General features: G+C 42.8%; 1 protein-coding gene across 2 annotated transcripts; it reads right to left on the bottom strand.

Moving 5' to 3' along the window:
* Positions 1–227: 227 nt before the first annotated feature.
* TMSB4X (thymosin beta 4 X-linked) lies at positions 228–3,067 on the bottom strand. 2 transcript variants are annotated; one of them, XM_020786791.3, is made up of 3 exons: positions 2,813–3,067; positions 1,319–1,432; positions 228–698 (listed from the first exon to the last, which is right to left on the bottom strand). In XM_020786791.3, the coding sequence occupies exons 2-3, from the start codon at positions 1,416–1,418 to the stop codon at positions 664–666; spliced, it is 135 nt and encodes a 44-aa protein (XP_020642450.1). In that variant the 5' UTR covers positions 1,419–1,432; positions 2,813–3,067; the 3' UTR covers positions 228–663. The 2 variants fall into 2 exon arrangements, with proteins under 2 accessions (XP_020642450.1, XP_078246508.1); XM_078390382.1 differs by lacking the exon at positions 2,813–3,067 and adding an exon at positions 2,371–2,516.
* Positions 3,068–10,984: the final 7,917 nt, after the last annotated feature.

Raw genomic sequence — 10,984 nt, 5'->3', positions numbered from 1 at the left:
ATGAAGTCCCTACTGTGCCTAGTCTGCTATTGGCAGATGCATATATATATAAATTTTTGAATTTTTTTAAAAAAATAAATTATTAAAATAAAATTTAATCTAGATTTCTATTGACTCTGACGACCCCATATTAATGCAGGTGCTTGGGATTCTTCCTTTGGGTGTATCCTCAAAAAATAAAAAAAATAAAAAAGGAAATAAAAGGAAAAGATACCATAGCAATGTAATCCAGGTTTTAAAACATTTTATTTGCATATTAAAAAAATTGTGCATTCCAATAATTAAAATCATTTGAACAAAAAAAATGGCACTCGATTAACTGCATTTTACAGCTTGCAGGACCTTGGTACAGCTTTGCGTATTTTCGTTTGTTACTAGAATTACTGTAGTCCCTTTTCCAGGATCTTCCTTCAAGAAACATGCAAGATTTTTCGTGCCACCAAAGACCAAAGCTGGACAGGCAGATGGAAAGGACAGCGCCTTCATTCAGCGTCAGTAGTTCTTCTCTATTCTTTTTTTTTTGGATGTGACAGGGGGCAGTACAGTCATTTAAACTTTATCCAACTTCTTTGCATCTTACAAAGTTAAAACAGCTAAAAGAAGAAAAATAAGAAGGCAATGCTTGTGGAATGTACAGTGCATAATTTGGAAGGGCTGATTTCATTACGATTCACCCGCCTGCTTCTCCTGTTCAATTGCTGTAAAATGGAAAGTGGGGGTGGAGGAGAAAGACAGAAAGAAAAAATGAATTAGGTAACTGAAATCAAGCTCAGCATGAATTGTTATACCGTTTCCCCTAAAAAAAAAGACCTAACCTGAAAATAAGCCCTAGTATGATTTTTCAGGATGCTCATAATATAAGCCCTACCCCAAAAATAACCCCCAGGTTAAGTGAAACCCCGCCCTCCACCATTGTGCAGCAACCAGAAGATGACACGACTGTATTTGAATAAATGTAGATTGTAGTATATGAAAAAAATAATAATAAAACATCCCCTGAAAATAAGCCCTAATAGTTTTTTGGAGCAAAAATCAATAAGAACCTATCTTATTTTTGGGAAACAGGGTAGAAACATCATTAGAAAATTAAAAATATCAGTATTCTATAATTGCAAAATTAAATGTCTTCATGTTGAAAAAATATTTAAATAAATGTTTTTAATACACAGATGTGTGTAGATTAAGGCACTACTATTCGGTAAAGCTCCTGCAGCTGCATTCTTAAGATGAGAGGAAAGGCACACAGATCTGGTCTGCCTTCTCTTCTTTGTCTCCTCTGGCCCACGCCCTCTTTCCATTTTCTCAAAGCCCTGCTTACTTTCTTTTGAAGGCAGTGGGTTCTTCTCTTGCGTTTCTGTCTTCTTCAACTTAGACTTGTCAAATTTCTCAATTTCAGCCATATCTGGTTTGTCAGACATATCTGCTGATTAATCTGCACACAACAATATGAAAAAGACAAGTTATAGTACCACCGCTCTCAGGCAACCCCCCCTTCCCCTTCTCAATGGTAGAAAGCTCCCTGCAATTCCTTCCAGCCCTCTCAGCTTCCTCTTGCTGAAGAAGCACACCCTAAATACTCCTCCTTATTTCTAAAAACCCGGTTCCTGTTATGTGCACATGCCTAATGAGGGGGAATTAATTCTGCCCCCAAAAAAGAAGCAGCTGCAGCCCACATGGCTGAGAATCTCTGAGGAAGCAGTTGAGTGGGTGGGACAGAATTTAAAAGGGTTTTTAAAAAAAAAAACGGGGGGAGGGAGAAAACACCACTAAGTCAATTTTCGTTTACAAAAAAGGAAAGGAAGAGGGGAGGGCAGAATTTATTATTTATATTTTTATCCCGCCTATCTGGTCAGACGACTTCTGCTATTAAAATCGAAAAAATCAGCCTTCGCATATGGAGAGCGCAAAATAAATGGCACACGGGGGGGGGGAGCAAATAGTATTCTTATAAGTTACGGAGCCTTGGTTATCTATGAAGCAGCGCCCAGACAATACAAGGAGAGACGATGCTAATCGCCTTCTCCATCTTGTTGATGTCTGCGTCTCCCTCGCACATTTGGATGGAGTCCTGCATTCTTGCCTCTCCTCACAAAGAGCTGCAGGCGAAGAAGGAGCCCCCGAACCACCGCCCTTCCTCTCTCTCTCTCTCTCTCCCGCTCTTTCTCTCTCCCGCCTCATTTTCTCCTTCCTCAATGCCACCGGAGATCCATAGGGCTGCTCGCCATTACAACAAAGGGCGGCTTCTTTTGTTGCAAGGCACGCAGGGCAGGCGACCGGACGGACGGACAGACGGATGACCGACCCTCCGCTTGCTCCCCTTTTTTCCCAGGGACCGGGGATCGCGCCCAAGGCAAAGCAAAGCAAACTCACTCCCTTTTTGCTCTTGGCGAAGGGCTCAGCCGTCAAAAGCGCCGTCTTGAAACACGTTCCAGGTAATGCAATAGAAAGCCAACGAAATTTAAAGCGGGGGGGGGGAGAGACGGCGGAATCTGATCCCGCGGCTCTCCCTCTCCCGCCCCCCCTCCCACAAAGAAGCCCCTCCAGGGGGCTTGTGTTACCCAGACGATCGTCTGAAGGCTGACACCGCTTCCCATGAGGAAGACAGCAGCATTCACCTTGGCTATTGCATCTGCTGCAAATCTAACCTCCCGAGCATAGCCTGGGGCAGAGGAAAGCCCTTCGCGCAAACGCCCCGCAAAGCAAAAGATCAATTTCGTCTGAAAGCCAATCTTATCCAAAGTAGGCTTTAAAAAAAAAAGTGCAACCAAGCTCTTCCCCCCTCCCCACGTAAGAGAATAAATGTTATCCTCACCAGTGATAGTGAACACAACCAAGTCCGATCTCCACAGCAGCTGCTCTAGACGCCAGTATAAAAGGAGGCTCGCCCTGCATGACCAGTTATAGACCCACTTTTATGCAAATCGCAGTGATGTCATCGTGAATTCGCTTAACCCTTTCGCCTCCCTAGACGAGCCCTCCTTCCTCTTGAAGGAAGGAAGGAAAGAAAGAAACCAGGAGGCAGCCTTTGTGCAGCCTACAGAGGGAAAGCAAAAACTCAACTCAAAAAAGGGGGGGGGGGCAAAAAAAAAAAAGCAATCTTTCTCAATTGCAAAGCATCCTTCGTATAGATTTTTGTTTCCCGCCCCCGAGTCCCCGGCAAGGGTACAATCCATCGCCTTGCACATACAGTACATGTGCGATCCCGGCAACAGCCATTTCTAACGAGAGTGGCGGATCGTGCCTCCTTTGCCCACGCCTTTCCTTCTGTGACTGGGAAAGGATCCCGCCATGCAGGCAGGAGGGCCCCAGGGAGGCATCCTTAGGATCAGAAATGGCGGGCCTCTTCGCTTGGGGTTTCCTTTTGCAGAGACCCCCCCCCGGGTGACAATGACGATCAGAGGGTACCTCTGGGGGAAAAGATGGAATTAAATAAACGCACGAGGGAGAAAAATACAAAAGCTCAACCACTGGCTCATTTAAAAATTAGATGAGGATCATTCGGTGATAAGTACTGAAGGGGAGAAAATCTACTTCCTTTATTCTGGATGCTTCCTCTTTAAAAAGCCGCTTTCTTTAAATATATGTACTAATGTCCACAAGGCACCATTAATAATATGTAATTACTAACTCAAATCATCCTGGCTGAGGGCGAGTGATTCCAGGACTCTAGAGTCACTGTTCAATTTGTGTGACACACACAAATGCATACTTGTCTTGTGGAAGATGCAGGAGGCCCTGCAAGGAAGCAAGTGGTGGCACAATGTGCCCAGAAAAAAAAAAAAAAACAGCATTGTAAAATGATTAGGATGGTGGTGGCTGGCTTCTTTCTGTTCTTCTAGCTTCCTCTTTTCTTGGGGGGGGGGCGGGGGTGTGGAGAGGTGTGGCTGATCTCAGTGATGCTTCTCTTACTTATTCTGTACCTTTCACTTTTAGGAATGTTTTTTAAAAGCAGTGTCTCCTGGTTGATCAGGTTATGTGGATTTCTTCAATTGTAATCCACCCACCATCTTCAGTCGGAGGGGTGGGTGGGATTCTGGCTCGTCTCTTCCTGGGCTTGCAATTTCTGCTGCAGCCTCTAGAAATCTACAACGTACGCCATGCCTTCTTGGAGGATTCAGCAGACAATAGCTATAGTGTAATGAGAGGGTAGTTGGCCCTTCCCCCACCCCACCCCACCCCATTCACTTGAACCGGTTATTATGAGCTCTGCCAGCTCCTTACATGCTTCTGTCTGAGGCATTGTGGGCTGAAGATAAACTGAAAGGAGAAATTTCAGTATTTCCAAACAGGCAGGCCTGTGCTGACTAAGAGCAGAGTATGCCAAGTACTTCCATCTTTATACAAGCATTCAAAGATGGAGATCATGAGGAAGTACATATTAAGTGTCTGTTATGAGACACAGAAGGACTAGATGTGATTCTGAGAAAAGACTTCTTTTGGAAAGATATACAGGAAATAGAAGAATGTGATACAACAAAAATAGGATATTTTTACATGGGCTGGATAGCTAATCACACATACCATACAGGGGAAAACAATTACTGGAGAAATGCAGGAAATATTTTAACTGAGTTTTAAGATGCTTTCACTCCCTTTAAAGGAGTTTCCAGTAGCATTGCCAGTTCTCCCACTTTTTTCTGAAATGATTTGTTATGTGCATTTTTAAATTTATATAAACATATGCAAGTGTTCAGTTGTTCATTGATTAATACAGCAGCTGTATTTTAAAGTGACAGGACATTTAGGAAAAGGGTGTGTGTGTACCTGAACCTCCACTTTGTGGTAATCCAGAGAATGAATGGTCACATATTATGTATCCAAGAAGAAAAATTCACTTGCTTGCAATTTAAACTGTAATCCCTAAGAACAATACATGCTCTTATTATCCTCACTACACACAGAGATAGTGGAGTGCTGGAACCAAAGTATATTAAGCTACCTTGTGCCAAAATTGTCTAGTTATTATCCTCACTACACACAGAGATAGTGGAGTGCTGGAACCAAAGTATATTAAGCTACCTTGTGCCAAAATTGTCTAGTTAGTATCAATGGAGAGGAGGTGTAGCTCAGGGGTTGAGTCCATGCTTCAGTTCTTAGCATTTCTAATCTTAGCTGAGAAACTTGTCTGAAAAATTTGGGAGCTGCTGCTGATCAGTTTCCTAAGTTATCAGAATCAATGGCCTGGAATTGGTATAAGGCAGCTTTGTTTGTTCCTTGTGCTCCAACTGGCAATAGAATGTCAAGAACTGATGACATGCCCATTAGGGATAGGATTTCCTAATTCTCCTTTATAGGACTTCTCTCTGATAGAAGGATACCCAAGCATGGCTTACCTAGGAGAGAAACCTCAGCTGAAAGGCTCTGGGGCCTAACTAGGTCTAGCTCCACCTAGCTTCCTGTTGAGATAGAAAGTTTCGAATTAACACCAGAGCAGGAACAGGAAGCTTAGGCAGAGATAGCCCTCAAAGCCTTTGAGTTGAGGCCTTTCTCTCAGGTGATCCATATTTAGGGGTCTGTCAGGTAGAACTCACAGAATGGAAAATTACGGAATTTGTAACAAAACCCCCACCCCTAGTGACCATCATCTACTACAGTGGTTGGGGAACAGGGATAAATTACCCCAAATGGGATAAAAATGAAAATCGTGGGGGTATCCTGCCACAACAGTCCTCATTACCCCCAAGCATTTTATTTCTGACAATGCTGTGTGTAGGCGGGCATTCCGTCGCAGGGAGAGTGAGACCCAGCAAAGAACTGCACAAGGGCACCCGCCTGCCCTCCTCACCTCCAAAGTGTGTGTGTGTGGGGGGGGAGGGCGGTGGACCGAGCCAGCTGGACTCTTTGCCCAGCGGAGCCCCGGCTGGGGCTCTCCTTCCTGCTCGTGCCCGCCTGCCCGGTGCGCTGGCTAGGAGGCCCCCTTCCTGCCCCACCTCACCTGAGCTCATGGCCTATGGACCTGTCGGCCCTGTGGCACCCGCTTCCCCTCACCAAGGACGTGCTTTTCCAGCAGCATGGTGGCTGCAGGTCCTGGGCGAGTGCAGAGGCAGGGGGCAGCCACGGACGGGTTGGTAATGTCGGCACATAAATTGGGGGGGGGGGGGTAAAGGTAAAAAAGTTCCCTGACCCCTGAATATTATTTGTGGTAGTGGTTCATCCATTGGAGTAAGTGGAGTGCTGTCTCATATCAGGCCAGAGGCTGACACTAATATATTAGAATCAATTAAGAAGGCCTTTTTTTTTTTAAAGGACAATTCAGTATTTAATGTTGTTATTTTGTATCAGTGTTTCTCCAGTGGCAAGTTAGTCTGGTATGGGAAAGAGCAAGGAAAGAAAGCTGTTGCCAGGAAATAGGATAATCAATGAACTACATAATCAATGAACTACATAGTAAAAATCCTGTTTAGCGAACCCATCAAGACCTGCATTGCCTAGGCTGATGAAGACTCTTAAAGCAAGTTAAAGAAAGGGCAAGGAAGTGAGATTATTACCAAAGGAGAAAAGGAAAGTAAGAGGAAGATATTTGATACAGAATTGGATTTTCAAACATTCCTGGAGCTGTTTTCTTCTGTCTAAAGCTCAAAGTGGGCACAAGGGAGGGGAGGAGTAAAATAATGGATGGGATTTTTCTCCTTCATTATTTTAAATCTCTTAAGTATAAACATAAATGAATGAATTTTTTAAAAAGCTTACTGATGATAAACTTTACATGTGACAAGTTTTCACTAACTTTCCAGCCTCAGGCTACGCTCACCCCATTCCCACATGTTACTTGACCAGACGCAGAGGACTTCTTTGTGTGTTTCTGTGTGCATGGATGGTTGCCTTTGTGTGTGTGTGTATGTGAAAGTAAATGTAGGTGCATATGATCACCCCCTGGATCCATCCACCACTGCTTGCTGTACCTTCCACTTCACCAACCACAATGGGCACCAGTGACTAGCTGATTAACTTTTCTTCATTGGAAGATGTCAGCAACAAACTTACTGTACTGTGCATCCTTTCTGTGGCATGCCATTGAGTACCACCCCAACACTTGATGGGTTGCTTTTTTACTGTTGCTGTTAGAGTAGCCGAGACAGCATGGCCACTGGGTGTATAACAAAAACAAAAGAAACCCACAGAAGCTCACATTGAAATTGATCTAATCTTAAGGATGCCAGAATACCAGTACAGTACTTTTGTTTGTGTTATACATGCAGAAGCACACTAACACAGCTACCTTTCTGGACCCTGTTTGATCATTTACATACCAGCTGTATCTGCAAGCTGGTGGCATTTGGAGTGACCCTAAATTCAGCATGAAATGCCTGTAATTCTACCATGTTTGCATAGCACTATAAGAAGGTTAAACTATGCCAGTCCTTGACTGTGAAGATCAAAATGGCAAGCATGCTGTCCTCCATTTTACGGAATGAGAACACATAGAAATTGTTTCTTTTAAAAGTGGGCATTCATCCAGCTCTTTTGTCCAAAAGAACCAAACTAGTTACAGTACATTCATGTTATCTACGTGGGAGGAGGAAATATTCCATATTAGTAAACAACTTCTTTTTTAATTTACAAAGTTACACCCACAGAGAGAGAGAATTGTGAAAAGACCATCACCACAGGTAATGCTTGCCTTTGCATTGCAGACTAGCATTTCTAATGTGGGGTCCTTAAGGTCTCTTGTGCTAAAACCCCTTTCCTTCCAGCTATGAAGATTAGGACTGAAGTCCTACTTAACTGGAGGACAGCAGGCAGAGAAAGACTGCTTTATGTTGTCCACTTGTTTGGGGAGATTCTGTACCCCAACGCCAAGGACACATCCATTCATCTCATTTTCATAAGAAAATAAAATAAACAGGACAGTGGTTTTATGCTTTCCCCCAAATCCAGGAAACAGAGAACTAAGCAAAACCTTGTGAGAGTCTTAAGTACAGAAGGGGTAGCTTAGTGACTATGTAGACATGAATGTTTTTATTTCCGTTCCAGAAATACTACAGCCCAATGTACCAACATGTAAAGAACATGTATTTGTGAAGAATGGTAAAACCGGGGGGGGGGGGATGTATTTCCTATGCAGCAAACATCAGACAAAGTGGGCAGCTGATGGAGAAGACAGAAGACGGAAGAGATTCTGCAAAAGGTGAGTGGGTAGTCATGCTCGGGAGGACACTGTGCCCACACAACATCTGTGTGAGCACAATGACGAATTGGGTCAGACCTCCAAACTGAGGCTTGTGCTCATCTCTATTCAGGACCCCTAATCCTAGATGGGCCTGGTGATGATGAGAAAGGCTGATGATCTTGACACCAGAGCTGGCTTGTTATGGGAGATACGATCTTTGAGATACTTTGGACCCATTATCTTCCTGAGGGCTAGCATAGCCTTGACCATTTGAAAAAGCTCCGCTGGGCGATTCCGTGCAGAAGCAATGGTGGCAGAGAAGAATGACTTCTTTGCCAGTTCTACTGCCATGGAATAGGCCTTCCAATGGGCCCTAGCTATTTTATGATCAGATTTTCCACCATTGATACTCAAATTTAATGCCCACTTGTTTCATCTCCACTTGACTCAAAAGTCTCCTTTTCTGCTACTAAAAGGATGTCCTACTTTTTCAGGAATGCAAATACTTTTTGGGAAGTACACTTATTCTTTGTATCTCTGTATTCAAGCAAACCATTAGATCAGTTGCCTAACAGTCATGGATTGTGAGGAACCTGATTTAAACAGATGCCATTGGGACTGTTAAGCTGTGGAATTTGCAAACTATTTTACAATTGTGTTTGACATGTTTGTATTGTCACACAAAAATAAGTTTGAGGCAATGGCGACCATATGTTTGCATTTCACCATTGACACTCCAAGATTCTGGCTGCGAAGATTCTATTTTAATAGCCATTATTCCTTGGTTGTGCCATGTCTGTGTTCAACTACATCACCTTTCTATCATGGCTAGCATTAAGCTTTTCAGCGAACTGAGCTGCAGTAGCTCTTCTGTGTGATTGGACCAGATGGGCTAGCCTTCGCTCCCCACATGCATCAGTGAGCCTTGGCACCCACGACCCTGTCACAGGTTCACTGGTGATCCTTCCTTTCACCACTTTTGGCCCTTGTCAGTCATTCAGATCTTTTCACTTGCCCATATTCCCTGCTTCTAACACCTGAGATTCAAGAACTACCTGTTCACTTGCAGCTTAATATATCCCTCCCCTGGACAGATGTCACCGTAACAATATAATCAGCGCTATTCACTTCACCTCTCAGTGGTTTTAATGTTGTAGCTAATCCGTGTATAGTGACAAAATGGATGAAATGGAGACATTGACAGAGGACTACAATAGGATATAGGCACCAGGTACTTAAGAATTCACTGGGTAGTTTTTTCCTGTTTTTAATACTATTTTAAACTTACACACACAGATCAGGAATGCTCAGTGGCTTAGGTCTCTGGCTGCGGAGGCAGAGGTTGAGAATTCAATTCCCCACTGGGCCTCCTTGCGAGGGACTGGACTCGATAATCCATAGGGTCCCTTCCAACTCTGCTGTTCAAGGATTACCAACAGTGGTTTATTATTTTTCAGTGTATTCTTGTATAACCCCTAGCAATAACTGCTTCATAATAACAACTATGCTCAACACCCACACAGGAGACACTCAGTAAGACACTACCACTGTTATAGCTAAGGTGACGCTTCAGTTTTCTCCATAGCGCTGGAATCACATATATTGTTCTGAAGTAGTTCCCACCCAAAATTATATCATACTTTCTGTATGCTGATAGTATAGTGGTGTTGTCTTCTTTTTTAAACAGTTCCAGAGGGGTTCTCTCTGGGATGCCCTCAGATGCAGCCTAGTGAATTTTTAATTATGATTGAAAAAAGGAAGCTATCCTTTAATTAAAACAAAGTGGAATTCTTATGTTTGATCACAAATTTTTAGAGTTCCATTACTATACATGATTGCTTCATCACTTAGTGGTTCAGAATTGTGAAAGAAGATTTAAAATAAAAAGATGACACTAGTATCTGTAATCTGGTACTAGCCTTCAGATTTATTACCTGATAGTTTAAAAATCAGATTTGTTTTTTCATCCACTCACATGGGATTTCTCAGCACATGTAGTTTAGATGGGATTTCTCAGCACTTCCAGGTTAAAGCAATCCTATCATTGGCAAATCTTACGAACGAAAGGCCATGGAAATTTTTATTCAGTCAACCCATTTCATGAAAAAAGTAACGTATTACTTATTTGTGCTGATCATTACTGCTTCATTACTTCCAATTCCCTTTAGATTTCCATCGTTTTGATTTTTTCTTTTTTTAGGAGAATGGGTCGGTATAGAAATTAACTAACAAATCAAGCAAGTAAATGATAAAAAAAAATAAGCTCACACCTAGTATACTGTACCTCTTTGGCATTTCTAGTTAGCTCGATATGTGCCATCTAGTGAGAACGGACTTGTACTCAACCTAATAGTGCTTTCATGGTAAGGGAGCTGTTTAAGGAGCAGCCCTAGCGAGTTTCCATGGCCAAATGGGAATTTGAACCATGGTCTCCAAAGTCCTAGTCTATCACTCTACCCACAACACTGGACTGGGTACCTTGGCAATTCCAGTGCTATAAACTTATAAACAGTATTCAGACCCACCAGAAAAATACAACAACTGTTACAGTCAGCAAAGGACAAAAGGGGCCCCCTCACCACTGCAGGAGTATACCGGATACCTTGCAGTTGTGGACAGCTATATATTGGAACCACAAAATTCAGTATTCACACCAGAATCAAAGAACACGAGAGACACTGCAAACTAAAACAACTGGAAAAATCAGCAGTAGCTGAACATGCCCTAAACAAGCTGGACATGAAATTCTATTTCAAAATACTGAAGTACTGGACAACATCAGCAAGCATTATGTTAGTTTGCACAGGGAAGCCATTAAAATCCATAAACACCAGCAGAGCTTCAACAAAAAAGAGGAAAGTCTAAAGCTTAATT

The sequence above is a fragment of the Pogona vitticeps genome, chromosome 3 (assembly GCF_051106095.1).
Source record: "Pogona vitticeps strain Pit_001003342236 chromosome 3, PviZW2.1, whole genome shotgun sequence".
Taxonomy (NCBI): domain Eukaryota; kingdom Metazoa; phylum Chordata; class Lepidosauria; order Squamata; family Agamidae; genus Pogona; species Pogona vitticeps.
Note: the sequence above shows the minus strand (reverse complement) of the source record. Positions and strands in the feature narration are given on the sequence as shown.

Excerpts from the sequence above, each read along its gene's own strand:
- TMSB4X (XM_020786791.3), bottom strand. The coding sequence starts at position 1,418 with ATGTCTGACAAACCAGATATGGCTGAAATTGAGAAATTTGACAAGTCT. Across the intron at positions 699-1,318 it reads CCCACTGCCTTCAAAAGAAA|CAATTGAACAGGAGAAGCAG; the intron begins GTAAGCAGGGCT and ends TCCATTTTACAG.